General features: G+C 36.7%; 1 protein-coding gene across 1 annotated transcript; it reads left to right on the top strand.

The window, feature by feature from the left end:
- The first annotated feature begins 177 nt into the window (after window positions 1–177).
- mplkip (M-phase specific PLK1 interacting protein) lies at window positions 178–7,455 on the top strand. The gene is made up of 2 exons (XM_088643712.1): window positions 178–707; window positions 5,789–7,455. Exons 1-2 carry the CDS (start codon window positions 318–320, stop codon window positions 5,987–5,989), a joined length of 591 nt encoding a protein of 196 aa, XP_088499838.1. The 5' UTR covers window positions 178–317; the 3' UTR covers window positions 5,990–7,455.
- The last annotated feature ends 9,825 nt before the right edge of the window (window positions 7,456–17,280 follow it).

Here is a 17,280-nt window from a genome sequence, read left to right as displayed (position 1 = left end):
ATAATTGTTTTAGTTACGCATGTCAGGTATTAATAACACATTGTACAACTTGACTTGCTTAATATTATGAAAATTACACTGGTTCGGGTTTTTTCCATTTGATTCGCGGTGCTCTAAAAAGATGTTAGAATACAGGATAGGGTCTTGGTGCACGTAGGAACCTTTCCTTTCGGAGTGAGTTGCAGTGGGATCGTGGACCGGCGGACTTCCTGTTACAGTACAATATGGTGGTTGCTTGATTGTGCTGTTGTTATACGCGTCTTACGTGTACTTTTTTAAGTTTAGGGGTTAATTAGGTCGTTTTAGTCTTGTTTGGAATGTACAGACCGAGTTTCCGACACCCTTCTCCAACCGGCGGCATGGGCCTCAGACCCGGGGTGTTCCGCAGCCCCTCTCCGGGATACGATCACGCTGGAACCTTACAGGCCGGCATGTTGCCTCCTCCTTTCTGGGGGTTTGCTAATGCTGCGTCTCCGTCTTTCAGTCCTAGGCCCGGCCAGTTTTCGGGGAAATCTCCCCAGACTCCGCCGAAGGCATTTTATAGCAATAATGGTAACAGCGGAGGGGGATCGAATGGAGGCAGAGGGAGATTTCATAGTCCTTCCCCGGGTCAGACACCGAGGAGAGGGAGCCCTAGGTACACACCTCCCTACAAAAAATCCCCCTTCCACCCTCAGCACAGTCCCGGACAGCAGGCGGGATATCAGGTAATAATTGGGGCTTTAAAGCCTTATTTATTTATAAAAAACCGAGAAAAACATTAGTAATATTGAATCTTAATTAAACTAGCGCAGTTGAACTACTAGGTATTTTCTCATTTTGCACTACAGCAGTTGAGTCTTTAAAACTGTAAGATGCGGGTAAAATGGGTTTTACGACATAGGTTTATTTAATTTAGCACCTCATTATCAACGAACCTGACGATTCGGTTTGTAACTAGCTATGAATTTAGTTTTTGAAAGATATCTCCTGTTTTTCAACGTGAGAATGTCAAATTTAGGACTGCAAGATTGTCCTTTGTGGTGGTGTGTTTACGTTGGACAATAACTTTTCTGTAACTTGTTAAATCTGTAGTTTATTTCCAATTAATGGGGAGCAGATAGTAAATGAATCCTGAAAAAAGAATGGAATTGTAAGTGGTCATTTTAGTTTGAGGTTATAATCTTTCATTGTGGACATTTTGAAATTGAACAGAATCGAAGTTTAATCATGGTACTTTGTGCCAGAACTACTTTTCTGTTTGTTCACACATTTTTTACATTAGTTTCTCAGCTTTCTGTTGGACATTACGAAGCTCAAGACAGGCTTACCCCCAAATAATTTATGATTATTAGGCTCTCCATTCAGAGTGACCAGTTGATTAGCATGTTTTCAGGAACCAACAGGATGTAGTTGCCACCAACACATGTAATAAAGTACACAATAAACAGTCAAATGAAAGTGTAGATGTAGTTTTGAATATGCCTATAACTGGGACAGCGTCTTAAAACTTGCCTAGATGACAGGCTGCTAAGGTCCAAGTTTGTGGTATTGAACAAACAAGTTTTGTTTTTCCCAAATGTTGTAGTGAAATGTTTTGTAAGGTCATGCTGAGTTTTGTAGAATCATTTCCATAATGACAAATTTAAATGCTCACCCATGAGTGCCTTACAGATATTTTGGCATTTCGATGCTGTTTGATACGGTTTTTGAAAGTGCTGGAAAGTTAAATCTCAGTCATCCCCATTACACAGCGGGGCGATCTTTTTCCGTGGTTCCCATGTTAGTAATCTGTAGGCACATGATAGTCGATGTCTATTAGCTCATTTTGAGTAAATGTAGACAGATGGGTAGATTTCAGTTTAAATGTATTGGGTTTTTTTTGCTTCACTGCAACTCACAGGAGTCTTGTCTATTCCTCTACACCAGCGGTTCCCATCCCTGGTCCTCAGGGATCCCTGTGCCTTCTGCTTTTTGTCCAAGTCAGCTTCTTAATTTCAGGGTTTTCTGTTTGTGGTGTGTTTTTTTCAATTACTTTCAGTTCTAGAGACTTTGAATGAGATTGTAATAGTTCCTATGCCAGTTTCTGAGTGTCAGAGCTCCTCTCGTTCAGCTATTCAGTTATTCCCAGCAAATGATCACCTAAGAGCTGTTTTGACAAAAAGTAAGGCATCAGACTCTAAGTTGAGAAGAGGCCGCTTAAAGTATTTTATGCTGAAGTAGGTTTTTTCTTACACCATGGAATGAAATCAGAAACAGGTAACTGACAGTCTGACCAAGCAAGCAGATAAAGGCTTTAGTTAGGCCTAATATAGGCGATTACCTTTGCTCGAAAGAAACCAGCAGACACAGGGGTGCCCTTGGACCAGAGATAAGGACCACTGCTCTACTCCATTTAGTATTGCCTTATTATTAATAGCTAACAAAAGAGAACAGTAACAGTATAAATCAGCAATTGAGAAAAGCTATCCAAAAGCAGTTACAGGGTAGTTCAGTCAGAAAGTACAGCTCTGCAGTTCTTCTACTTTCCCAATAAGGGGTGCCCATTATTGACACTGCAGAGAATTGAAAGATGTGGAGATTCCCAACATATAATGGCACGAAAGGCATCTCAAATATGTAACAGGATTTAAACAACTGTGTATGCCTGCAAGCCTTGATTTTCTGGAATAAAACAATCTAGAAGATTGTACTGATTTAAGAAAGCTATTGGTTGTTATTGACTGAGAATTTCATTAAAAAGAATTGTTAAATTTGAAACAAAATACCACAAGTTTGCTAAAATGGAGCTCAAACAGAATATTTTTCTATCGTAATATGTTCTTTTTAAACTGCAAGTCGTAATGGCTTGAAAGAACATTAAATTGGGGGCTGGGAGCGTCATCAGAAGTGTGTTTTAAGGGGGCTTTGTAAAGTGGTGGTGGTACAATATGACCGCTGTTCATGGGGAGAGGGGGTTGCATATTACATTAGTTAGATATGTGTGATTTATGCTACATACGGAATCTTAAGTAGTGCCATAAAGTCTAATGAATAAATAAGGGCATAATTCAGCAAATTATTCATTTAATTTTTCAGGCTTTATAGTTCACTCAAAAGCTTGTGGGTCATTTAATGAGTAAAACGACATCGTCCCTTTTTAGCACACTACCATTTCAGATTTTAAAGAACTTGGCTAGTATTTTTATTAGTAGACAGATTTCAAACTGCAGCTCGGTGGGTTAGAAGTTATTGGGGGTGCACAGTTTTCCAATGAGCAGGCATACTGGTACTGTATTCCAGTTGAGCTCTCAGGATCCATTTAATCTAAAGCCAAAGTCACTTCTCAGTATACCAGTCTCCCTTCTGGTTATTGCACAGAGCTCTATCGTGATTAAGCTAATTATTTCCTTAAACCTTTTAAATTGTTTTTGTTAAACACTCTGTTTCTGAGTGACTAATACATTTTATAGCTAACTTAGAATCTTTAAAATGTTTAAGACAAAAAAGTTTAAAACGCATTGGTTCAATTAAGAGTTTAAGAAGGTGGTTAAGAGCTCAGCTGTAATAAAAGCCAAAGGAAGACTGTGAGGTGGCTTTGAGAAGCACCAAAAAAGCAAGTTTTTAGGAAATATTACATGCTTCTGATGTTAAGATTTGCAGTTGTAGATATCAGAATGAGAATCAGAGCGAAGATGGTAACTAAAGCTTTAAATTGTTATTACTGTAAAAATAATTAGAAGCATATATCACTCTGAGGTTTTATGCATGCTGAATAATCCAACTGTTTCTGCCACATCAGCTTCAGTGAAACACTTACACAGAACATCCTCAGTGCATAGAATGCATCAAGAAAAAAAAACATTCAAATTTTATTTATGAAGCACCATTGCATTTCTTGTTTCTGTGAGCTTTCGGAACAATCAAAATCAATAAAATAATTTCTCTCGCAGAAATACGAGGAGCTGATAGGCCGAGTGGCCTGTGTTATCATACATTTTTAGGTACTTAGGATCTTAACTTTCTTTGACAGAAAAGTCATTCTGAAAGTTGGAAGGAAACCCAATGTTAAAGGTTTGAGATTATAAGGCTGCATGAATGTGTAGGAATAAACATTTGTCACCCTTCTTGTTTAACAATCCAAGCCAAAACTTCACCAATCGATCTTCTTTTAAACTCATTACATTTGTTTGTACAGTGTACACTTCATGCAGTCAGTTCAAACATGATGCACTTGAAAAGTTGTCCAAAGCTCATTTTAAAATACTATCACCTATAGTATGTTAAATACTACATAGTCTAGATGTACTGTAGGACAATTATTTCATTTTAGATCATCTAAACAGAAGTCAGTTAGATTTCTTAATGGCCTTGTCCTTATTAATTTCCTGTACCTAAATGCAATTTCATCTGAATATCACAAGCAAAAGATTGCAAGACAGAGTTAACAACAGGGGCTGATGGAAAAACTGATGTTAACTCCTTGTCCAGTCTTTTCTTCATCTTCAATGTACAAAAAACAACCGTTAGGTTGAATAGACTGTTCCAGCCACTCTTATGGTAAAAGAACTTGATAAACTAGATAAAAGTGCAAATTAAGAGGAGGAGATACTAAAGAAATTGGGATGACAGCCATGCTGTTAAACAGATTCTTTGGGAAGCTTCAAGAAAACAGCTGGTTTCAAACCCTTTCATCATTAAGATACTAGCAATAAGTAAGCTATGTGGTTTGAATTGCCACCACTTTTGGTCAGCATAGCATGTACTGATTTTCCTGCAGTTTTAGTAAGGATTTATTGTAAGTATCCCCTTATCTTCTGTTCAAAGAGCTCCCTACAATGTAATAACCAACCCCTACTTATCCTTTATAGCATCCCAAAAATCTAAATTACATTCCTTCTCAAATACTTTACCCAGTGAGGTCCAGATTCCCAAAGTGAAATCTTCCTCTCATCAGCAATAAAGCATGCTGATGCAGCAGAAACAGTAAGGATGTTCGTTATGAATGAAATCTCTCGCTTTTGTTCACCATTTTAATTTTGATTGGTCTCTGAAGCTTGAACATATCCTTCAGTTATTGTTAATAGGCAGGGAATTTTGAGACTTTCAGTGTTATAGTGTTGGGTTAAAGGTCATTCACCCTTCATTAATCAGTTGCAAACAGTATTTTTACAAGTGGATTATAAGAGGTATTCGTTTTTAATATCGCAGCCTGCTCAAAGATCCCTTCTATAACGTGAAGTGTTGACCAAGCTGCAGTTTGAATGTTTAGGATTTTCCATTAAAACTTTTTAAAAAAATGCAATTTTTTAAAACAAATGTGTCAATGGAATATAACCCTTTTATATTGAGTCTTTGGATTTTCTCTTTTATTCTTCGAAGTTTGTTTAAATTGCTGCATTGTGAAGGGAGTGGATTCTATGCCACTTGCAGTGTAAGCAACTTGGAAAGAAGTTTTCATGCAGTGGCAAAAACCTATGGTCATACATAATAGAATAAATCTTACCGAAACCTTTATTTGTAGTACTTAATGCTTTATATGAGTGTGAAAATGATAGCACTTAAATAAATGTTACATCACATCTATAGGGTATTTAATTTAAGATGATTTGACATTATTCTGTATGTTTGGGCATTAGATTAATAACTGCAAAGCTCTGAACTTGGAACTATGTGCTTAATTCTCTAGAGATGCTTTTTTAAACTATACATATTTATAACCTTAAATGAATAAACGGCTAACAAAAGCTGGCGTAGGCCTAGCTGTCGTCTTTTGAAATCCGTTTCAATTGATTAAAATGTTTCTTCACATGATGATTTTCTCCCGAAGGGTTCACCCAGGACATCCACACCGTTTGGTTCTGCGCATGGCAGGGAGAGGGTGGCTAATGATGTGGAAAAGTATTACAGACCGTCAATGCTTGAGGACCCCTGGGCTAGCCTACAGCCAGTTACTGTCACTGACACAAACCCGAAGTACAACACAGAGAGAGCATCAAACACTGGTAGAAAAGGGAGGTATTTCAGTTAATATACAGACCCCTTTTTTATTGTGGCAGAGCAAGTTAAGAAGCAGCATCGTTTCCTTTTTTTTAAAAGAGATTTACTTCAAAAATGCACTGTTTCGACGCAGCAAATGAACATTCGTTGTTTTTTTTTCTTTTTTTAAAAAAAAAAACCTGCTTTGGGTATTTGCCAAAGGGAGTAAGTATGTGGTGTTGGGATAATTCTTAAAAACTGCCTTCCAGTACATCTGACTGAAGTATTCCTGAATCACCAGCAATCAGTCTATGACTGTTAATGCAGCAGCTCTTTCTACACAGTACCTCTCTTTTGCATACAAACAGGATAAATGCCTGGTTTTTACTCAAAACTGTTTGACCCCTTAACAGGCTGGCTGAAACAACTTTGACCGGCAACAGATTTTGCAGAAATAAAGGTCATAAATAATAACCCATCTTTGAATTGTTCTTATCATATGAATTGAAAACACGAATTGGGATACATTTTCAATAATATCATCGACTTGATCGCTGTTAACACAAAGAAGCAAAACATTGGTTGTAAGAGTTTTTCCTTGAGAGATTTTGTAATTTTGTCAGTAAACCAACTGACAAGCTTAAATGATCTGTAGCTACAGTGCCCAGTGATGGGCATATTGGGTTCATTATTTATCATTGTTTCTTTCTGTTTAATTCTGGCGTCCAGATTACATTTATTTTAAATTTAATCCATAAATATCTGGCACCAGACTCTGTTAAAGGGTTAAACATTTTATTTTGTTACTGAATGTTTTTGGGGAAAAAAAATAAAAAAAGAACTCTAATGGATGTTTGTACAACTTTGATCGTTTCTAAAATTGTGTATCGCAAATGACAAGACAGCTTTGTGACCGTTTGTCACAGAAGCACTGTAAATAAGGACATCCCTTAAAGAACGTTGTTGAACTGGTCTAATCTGCAGTACGTTCGTAAATATTTCATGTGTGTTAAGAAAAGGAATCAACCATTTACCTAATTTTTTGTAACCCCCTCAGGTTTTTCTATTTGTAAATATTTTAAGAAAAGGATTGAAAACTAGAAATTGAGTCAAATCTTCTGTATTCTTTTTCTTTTAACCATCTGAGTAAAAAAAAGAATATTGCTGTAGAGCATATAAATGTATGTCAGCATATTTTGTTTTATATGTAGAGGTTTTGTGTGGATTCTTGTGTTTCGGCAGTTTGAGGACTTGAATTATGAATGACTAACCAAGAGTTAGTTCTTATAGGGGAAAATTCTCATTCAAGGCTTCAAAGTGGTCTGGCACACGATTCCACACTATTCTTATCACTTTCCTTTTATATATATATTTTTAAATCAAACTGTATCATCTTGGACTGTTGTTTGTTACCCTCGTTTGCCGTCGAGATGTGATGTTCAGTAAACATTGTTTTTCAAAAAGGTCTGAAACTGCAAGGCAACAGCTGTTGCCATAAAGCAGACCTTTTCAAAGACAGACAGTGGCTCCTTGTATTTTGTTGAAGTAAAGCAGGAGGTTGGGGAGGACAAGCTCAGTGCTGATTTTGGAGTGAAGCAATGTGATTTTCAAGTAAAAACGCAGTGATCTCTGTTTTCATTACATTTGCTCTTTAAGTTATTAACAGAGAGGCCTTTACGTGGTGTGAAATTTATATTGATCTTTCACATTTAAGAGTGGTCATTGTGCTTTTGGTTTTACCTAGAAGGGTATTGAATACGATCGGTGACCAGAGTTGTCATCAACAAAATTTATATATCCTAATGGAAATTTCTAGAAAATTCTCATAATAGGTTTTAAAATCAGCTTAAGGAAAACAATCTTTTCTAGCAAGAGTTCTGTCTTTGTGGTGGAGAAAAAATTGCAAGGAACTTTATTCTTTAAACCATGTTTTTATAGTTAAGTGTTGCGGATGTCTGTCGGATGGACTTTTAATTGGTATAGGAACTAAATGATCCTCCCCATATAAAGAAAATCATATTTTCTGCTTAAGGCCTTAACATAGTTAATACAGTTCTTAACATTGTGCTGTTTGAACTCATTGACAATGATATACTGTAGTCGTTCGATGCTGAAATCTTATATATTAAAAATGTAGACCTACAAGGTGGAATTTGCTAAGGTTCTACATTATATTGAAATCTAAAACATTTTCTAGACATTTCTAGACAGTCATTTCTTCATTAGGTGTAAAGATTGTGGATTTAGCATTTTCAGACTTATAAGTACATGCTAAATAACTATAGAAATATATTTGATTTTGATTTGGAAACAAATGGGTTCTTCATCCACAAAGACAAAACGTTTGACAACTCTCAGCTGTATTAGTAATAGTTCTGTTTCCAACCGGTTATGCCATTAGATTTCCAGAGCAGTATCTATAATTTAATGAATCTAGTTACTTTGCGTTTATGATATAATTACTAAGGATATTATTACTTGAACAATAAATTTGAAGGTCTGTTCAGCATATAAAATACTTAACAGATGTGCATGTTTTCCTTTACTCTGTAAAGGTTCCTTTGTGCTGCTGATGTGACCTGTGGAAAGATGTACCTGTCTTTCACTTGCAAAAACACCCTAGATCTAATCCTACAATATACACTGCCTTTTTGAAGATGCAACAATTAGGGATATTTTTAGAATGAATTACCTAAGCACTTTGGAATATACCATTGGTTTTTTTTTTTTCAATCCAGATGACTGAAATATGAAGTGGTGAATGTATTATATTTGCTTCCAAGTGTATGGATTTATTCTTCCTTTATTTATCTAGCTGCATATTAAGTTTGCCATTTGTTATGTCCAACCCAAACAAATAGGATGGGCCAAATGGCCTCATCTCATTTGAATCCTTTTTTATGTACCTTACATATTCAGAATAGTGTTAGCAATGTCCATGTCCATGCTCTTGCTATTTTAAACAAGTGCACTGTGCATCACAAATGTGTAAAAAAAACTCATGATACTGCAGAAAACACTTTTAACTGGTCATTATTTTTATGAGGTAAAATGCCATCACACTTGAGCAGATTTTTAACACAGTAGTCATTTTAATAAAGTTAAAAATTAGGTTCATCACGTGACTCAATACTGTATGTAGCAAAATCTTTTTTAACATGTTCTGCAAACAAAAGTTTCAAAATTACCCATAATGACAACAGAAGTTAATTGATGCATACGTATAAAACAAGACTGTGTCTAAAAGCATGTTTGCTGTTGGAAGAGGCTTTTATGGTAAGTGGTTTAATTTTTTCCCCTGCTATACTATACATCATGCTAAGTACTTCCACAAGCTTTACCAATAGCCTGTGTATCTTTGCATTTTAGGACTTAGTCTGAAAAGCCACATTTTTAGGTAATCATGGTGCAGATTTTTATTGTGAAATACTACTGTTTAACAGACACAAAAGAACAATGAAAAAAAGAAGAGGACTAGATTGCATTTTGAGATTAACATTCTTAACACCTATCTTTGGTAGAAAAGTAACCAAGGTAAAAAGAAAGACATTACAAAAATTAAAGAGAATGTCTTCTTTTACACTAAACTAAATGTCAGAAGTATTATTATTTTTTACCAGCAAGCACAAAAGAGAGAGCTTTAAAGCAAATGTAGCATTTTTATGTTTAATTTTTTATATGTAAAATAAGGGTTTTTGCTAGAACAGACATACAGACTTAATTAAGTTCAAAGAGCCTGATATTAGCAGAGCAGATTACACACTAGTAAACCAATGTATGTTTTAAGATTGTGTATAATATAATATTAATAAGAGAACTTATGACTTGCTTCATAGGTTTGAGTGTTGTATTTATGTTGATGCGATATAGTAGATTTTAGTAGTATTTGGAGCAATGCTGTCACAACAGAGCCAAAGCAGTATTTAGGAAGATTGAGCTGCAGGTTTCGAATCCTAGGGATCAGTCCTTCTTTATTTCTCCTGTCATAACTTGCTTTTAAGGGTCTAGAATTTTAAATAGTTCTTTTGTCAGGTATCTGCCTCCCTTTCAACAACAGAATGTGCATAGCATTCAAATCTCTCTGTTTTTGGTTTTACTTGAGCAACTTACCCAACCAGTCCAAAGTGCAACCCTACTGCCCCATCTGGGGAGCTATGGTAAGAGGATTCAGGTTGAAGCGGTAACAGGTGGAATCTAGTTATCCTCTCTGTTCCATGCTTAAAGATCAAAAGAAGGAAAGCAGGTGAGTTTTCCGAGAACTCCCTTCATCAGGAAATACACTAGGCCATTATGCTTTCACGCCTCGATTCTCTGCAGTTTAGTACATTTTGTTGCACAATTTCAGCTTCACTCCAACTAAAGTCACTGTCTACCAGCCCAGGAGTGGTGTAAGATTTTGGAGTTGAGCTCAGAAAGAGGTAAGAAAAAGCAGTGGTGTAAAGGAATGGAAAGATGTGAAAATTGAACTGTATTATGTAATTTATGAATGTTACTGTATAGTGTGTTCATGGTAAATATTTTTTGAATAGTGTTTTCAAAATGTTAATTATAAGATCACTTTATTAGCCGTATACAATTTCATGCATTAGGAATTCGTCTTTTTACATACCCCAGCTTTCTCTCTATGAGACGCACAGACAGGGAGAGAGAAACTTGAGGTCAGAGCGCAGGGTCAGCTATTGTACAGCGTCCCTGGAGCAGTGGGGGTTAAGGGCCTTGCTCAGGGGCCCAGCAGAGTAGGATTCCTCTGCCGGCCACGGGATTCGAACCAGCAACCTTCCAGCCACAGGCGCAGAGCCACCACTCTGCCCCTTACAGACATGTTGAAACAATCTTAATCATAAAATGGGAGACCAGGTTTTAAGATAATTTTCCCCATTTTATATCTGACCTTCCTCAACAAGAATTGACCAATTTCATTATATACTATTTTTGTCATCTTGTCATAGAGAAGTAGTTCCCAATCCTGTGCCTGGTGACTCCAACACCTGTTTTTTAGGTTGTTCCACCCTCAGCTACACAAACAAACCTTCACTGACTTAATAATAATCAAGATTAATTTGATGTAAGCTCTTAAACATGGTGGAGCTTTAAGTGTTATATTTAGTAAGTGAAAGAAAATCTAGGCATGTGACTAGAAACAAAAGGCAAATATTAAATTAAAGCAACTTCTTAGATTAAGTAAGCCTTCGGTTATCTAAGGTAGGTCACCAGAACCAGAATTGAGAACAAGAAAAAAGCAGAAAATTTTACTTTTATAATACTAGGGCTGTGGTATTTCCTATGTGGCAACTTAAAACCTGCCCTTTCAATTTATTTATTTTTTTTTTGGGGGGGGGGGTTGGAAGTTCATACCAATCTAGAAAGATTTTTTAGTGTTTGTCAAAAGAGCGCAAAAATGCCATTTAATTTCAGCACTTACGCATTGTGGTTGTTGGAATTTGTTATTGACATTTCAAGAGTTTGAAAGGTCTTTTCCAAAGGTTTTAAATGTTAAAACATTCTAGATATTCTCTATTTTGTTGCCTAGATGCATCATAATTCAGCATTGGGATTCATTATATTGAAAAATGTTAATGTTCCACAACTTTGAATTGAATTACATTAAAATTGTCCTTCGTGCTGCTCAGGTAAGCTTCAAGTTATGGTCTTCAAGTTCAGGATCAGTGCACATGGACAAAATGTGCCTTACCTCTTGCAATATCTTTAGTTTATCCTATTTTGTTTAGGTTAATATTTTTAATAGCACAAGGTCATGGGAGAAGTGAATGGAAAGGTTGGTAAAGTAACGTGTAGCTAGAAGTAGTTGTCTTTTTAGCTTAAAATCAGCACTATTGGCATTTATTTAATTTTGTACAATTTTCAAGAAAATGAAAAACTGGTATTCACAACTTTCAAAAATGGCTTTTTTTCTTATTTTAAGTTAATTTTCAGCTACTTTATATAAAGAAATAAGGTAATACCGTTTACACACTTCAGATGTGTATGTCTGTTGAATTGTGCAGTGTTAAGTATGTCGAACTAAAATATTCACAGTATTTATTGGCCTACATTGCCATCTGCTGGCTTAATGACATGAGCATTCCTAATTGAGGTAAGCGCTTAAAATAGACGTAACAGTTGTCATTTGAAATTATAAACTCTTTAGATGTAGAACTCCAACTTCTGTTCTCTACTTTTAAACTTCTGTACAATGGGGGGTGTTTGGCTTAGTTAGCATTTAATATTTTTCAAAAGATAAATCTTAAAAAGACACTTGATTCAAAGTACAGAAACTTTAACTGTTTATTGAAGTCTGAAAACTTTTAACAGAGTTAGACCAAGATAGGACAAGTGGAATTAAAGAAGGAATACTCCTTAGCCTTTCAGAAACTGTCTCTCCAGATCTAAAAACTTGATCAGTGAGATTTTACAGTACAGTTGGCCAATGTACTGGCATGTTAATCCCAGTTCATTGCAGGAAGTATAGAGTAACACTTGATCTGCTCGGCAGAGTGTTATTTTTTTTGACGGATTAAATTAGTGTTCCTGTAATAATAGACAAATGCTTCTCAAAAAGTTAATATGACACAGTATGATGTGATTATAAATTAAAAAATATAATTATAAATGTAAAAGAGAAAGGTGATTGCATAAGTATTCACTCCCTTTTACTATGACGCATCTAAATAGACTCTGGTACAACCAAATGTCATTAGATGTCACGTAATATGTTGAATGGTGCCCACCTGTGTGCAATTAGGATGTTTTTACATGAGTTCATCATCTCTGGTAGGTCCCATAATTGATTACGGCTCCCAGCAAAAATTACATCATGAAGACAAAGGAACTTTCAAAGTTAATCTGTGATATGGTTATTGAAAAGAAGGGAAGGGCTATAAGAAAATTTCCAAGGCATTACATATCTCCCAAAGCACAGTAAAGCTAATTATAAAGAAATGTAGAAAATATGGCACAACTGTGAAATTCTGAAGAACAAGGTGCCCTCAAAAATTGAATTTCCAGACAAGAAGTGCTCTAGTCAGGAAGGCCACCAAGAGGCCTGTGAAAACTCTTAAGGATTTACAGTCTTTCATGCCTGAGAATAGAGAAACTATATATGATAAGTGCCTGGGTGCCTCACAAATTTGGGAGAGTCACAAAACTCATATCAGATCTTGACTATACTTTGCCAGAAAGCACATGGGAGACTTTGAGACCAAGTTGAAGAAGATTCTATGGTCTGATAAGTAAAAACTTGACCTTTAAGCCTCAAAGGTAAGCAGTATGTTTGGTGCAAGTTAACAGTGAACACAATCCTGAGAACACCATCCCTACGGTAAAGCTTGGTGGTGGCGGCAGTATCATGCTAGGAGAAAGCTTCGCTGCATCAGGGCCTGGAAGACTTGTGAAGACAAGAAACAATTGATGCAGCAAAGTACAGAGAAAACCTGCTGCAGTCTGCAAGAGACATGGGACTTGGGAGAAAACTTTTCTTCCAGTAGGACAATGACCCAGAAAAAAATCAATGTTCTGGAGAGGCCCGTCAAAGCCGAGGCCTCAACCCAATCAAGAATCGGTGGCAGGAGTGGAAACTTGCTGTTCATAAACCTGAAGGAGTCTGAGTAATTTTCCAAAGAAGAATGGGCAAAGCTGGTAGAAATGTACCCAAGAAAACACTCTAATTTTTCCCAAAGGTGCCTTTACCACGTATTGACTCAAATGGGGTGAATACTTATTCAATCTGTTATATTCAGTTCTAAATTCATAATGAATTTAGGAGGATCTATTGATTTTTTTCACTTTGACACTTTGGGGTTTTTGCCATTGAAAGAAACCACTCTACAGTTAAATACATTATGATTCCACTTTAATAAAATGTAGAAATAGGTCCAGGGGGAGGGAGTAATACTTTGGATAGCCACTGCATGTTTAACAGGACTTAGCTTGGTGACCATGTAGTAAAGGTATAACCTACTCATCTCCCAAGAAAGGCAATATGAGCAGCATGAGGTCATGCCAGGATGAAGGGCAGCAAATGAGGCTCTAGGATTTGATCAACGTAGTGCTGTGATGAGTCTACCAGAGGTGTTGCTCTTGCACGGCAGTTGCACAATGATGTTGTTCTCTTGATAAAGAAAGTGGGGCGTGTTTTTTTCTTAATTGATTTTCACCAGGTTTGCTATTGAACAGGTAAAATCACTTCATTGTATGTGTTTAATCACAAAAATCACAAAGGAGAAATATATGCTTATGAAAATAGTCACTTTAGTGCAACATAGTCAGTCTTAATGAACCTTCAATCAGTAGCCACCATCGCTAGTTTTTCTAATGCTCAACATATTATTTGAAATGGAAGTGCTCATTATTTTTTCTTTGCTTAATCTGTCAAACATGGAAAGATGGAAATCCTGTTTTACAAAAGAACCTGAACAGAGGTCAATTAAGTATACCCATGTTATAAATTTACAAATCTGCTCATCTAACAGTTTTATCCATTGCAGCAATCGAAGGAGAGCTGGAGCCTGTCTCGGCAAGCAATGAATGCAAGGCAGGATACACCTGGGATGGGCATCCAGTCCATTGCAGGGCTCACACTCACACCGAGGACCACATTTTCCAGAAGCCAATTAACCTACCAGAATGTATTTGGAGAGTGAGAGGCAACCCACTTGAACAAAGGATAGAACGTGCAACCTTCGTGCAGATAGCACCCCAGGAATTGAACATTTTCAATCTGCTATCCAGCCAAGTATACTGGCATGCCAGTCATAAGACAACGATTAAAGCAGAGGGAAAAATTCACAATGAATGGCAATTCTAACCTACCTTTGATTTTAGTTATTTGGCCTTGCATTCATTGCTTGTCAGGACAGGCTCCAGCTCTCCTTCAATCCTGCAATTGATAAAGCAGTTAGAAATTGGATAGGAGTCTTCAATTGCCATTAATCATATGCTGTGCTTAAGAAACAAATGCCACTTGAGCATGGCTTTAAGCGTGTGCACAAGGAAAGTTTACAGTTCTAGTTGAACAAAAAGAAGTGCACTTCCTAAAGATGGTATTATTATCATTCATGGTAGCTACTACTGCTTTAAGGGAGAGTACAGTATGTATAGTAAGTGGCAGCCATTGTTAAATCTCTTTTGAAATACTTCTGATGCACAAAATAACTTCAAGTACATGCAATTGTGCCATAATGGGATTAATTATGTATTAATATGAAATGGTAACATTTTATACTGGCATTAGCAGTCTTGTTAAAAAGGATGTTAAATGGAATGAAACATTCCTTCAGCACCGTATTCTCAATCACCCATACAAATCTATCGTGTTCGATTTAACATCACATGGGGGTAAAAGTAAGTGTGTTAATCACAGGTGTTCACATGGAAAAAACCAACTGTAGTCACATAACCACCTGTTGATGATTGCAGATGGATCCTCCTATTGCTAGGTAATGTTTAGGCTGTCTCTGGCATTTGATAGACTTTGTAATGTCTAAGCTAACAATAATAAAGGTCCCATACAAAATTTAAGTGGTGTAATTTAACAGCCACTCACTTTAGGAATATTAGTTTAAGGTTAAAACCATAGTAAAATACTTTTGCGCTCAATCACTAAGGTTTTTACACAGCCAGGTGACATACATGGGTTTTATGTAGATCTTGGAAAACGGCAAGGTAGTTAATTTAAATTTCATACAGTGTTCTTCATACCGAACAAACCCTAAATACCTTACGTTAACTTTTTCCACCACTGATGTGCAGTACTCACCCAGATGATGCATGGCTGCGATCAAGCAGTATACCCACCAAACAGACCAGGTAAAGCAGGTAAATAAGACCAGAATTACTGCACCAATGCTATAATTGCAGGGAGACCAGGTTGTACCAGCCTCAAGTAGAATTTAGCCAGGACACCAGAGTTAACATCGCTACTCCAATGAACAGTTAAATAAGATCTTTAATGTCTCTTTTGAAAGACAGCACCTCCTACAAGCACAGAGGCACCTATAAGCATACTGGGGTGTTATTCTGGAAATTCTGCCCCACAAAAAAAAAAAGAGGTTTGTCACCTATCCCTTATAGGAACAAACAGGCATTTCTAAGAGCAGCATCTACCAGTTCTAGATCTTCTGTCCTCCGTTTATCATTTAATCCGACCTTTCTTAGTTTGGCTCATCAAGCCCTTGAACCGAACTGAGCCCTTGTAGTCTTAACACCATTTCAGTTCTTCAATAGAAAATGAGCAACAAACCCATATCAGATACTAGGTTTAAAGTCCCCTCTCCTTTGCATCAGTGATTTGGGTAAATTCCAACTAACGGGATCATACCACCTATGTCTGCACGTCATTAATTGATAAATTGATAGCATACAATATTTGTTGAAAACAGATTTATGAGACTTAGTCATGACTGTTGGACCCAATCAAATGGTTCAATTAAGGGTTTAAATAAGAAACTGCTTAAAACTGGAATGAAAACCAGAAGACACTTGTCCCCCAGGTCCCTTAGAGAGCTGCCACTCCAGTATTGATGAGGCTCAGCTTTGCTTAGCTTTTGAGATCTGCCAGGATCAGACTACATACTGATAACACTGTTGATATATGAAACACTGTAGGACAGTTTTCTGATCGCTGTGACCCTTCTGTCCCTTGGGTATTATTCCAGACGAGCTTCAGCTCTTAGTCTAAAATATCTACTTGATTTATTCCAAGAAACATTATGGGGAGTACTAATGCTCCTCTATAGCTTTCTTAACGAGTCAATTTTTTTAGGTCCATAAATAAAGACACTTGGCGTATTCATTTTCAATCACCAGAAGAGCACTGACAGTTCAAACCCAAAAGTGTACAAAGTTGACGCCGTATGCAGACCAACGTATCCAGTGTCTTTAAGAATTATTTTCTTAGCTGAATGTAAAACATAGTTGGTCCAAAATTATATTATCTTTCAATGCACACACATATGATGTGCAGTATAATGTACACACAGGTGGGAATAACACAGCCAACACTTCACTCTTCTTTTGCTTCTAAAAACGTTACTTGTGTTTCTAGTTATCAAGTCATTATTTGTTCTCATCTGTATTCATTCAGTAGAATTTGTTATCCAACAGGACTTGGTAATTACTTAGTAACACACAGTGAGAGGCACAATCAGGCTTAAACTGGGAGCATCATGGTAACAGTCCTTGTCCTTAACCACTCAGAAACCCAGGCTCTTAGACCGCAGGTAGCATCAGACAGAGAGCAGCACACCAAGATGCATCTTAGCTGTGAATGCAAGCTGTCATCTTAGAAATGAAGGCAACCAACTGGTTAAGAGCATAATTTAAAGAACAAGTAAAAGAAAAGTCACA

The sequence above is a fragment of the Lepisosteus platostomus genome, chromosome 8 (genome assembly GCF_059453375.1).
Source record: "Lepisosteus platostomus isolate fLepPlt1 chromosome 8, fLepPlt1.hap1, whole genome shotgun sequence".
Taxonomy (NCBI): Eukaryota; Metazoa; Chordata; class Actinopteri; order Semionotiformes; family Lepisosteidae; genus Lepisosteus; species Lepisosteus platostomus.
Note: the sequence above shows the minus strand (reverse complement) of the source record. Positions and strands in the feature narration are given on the sequence as shown.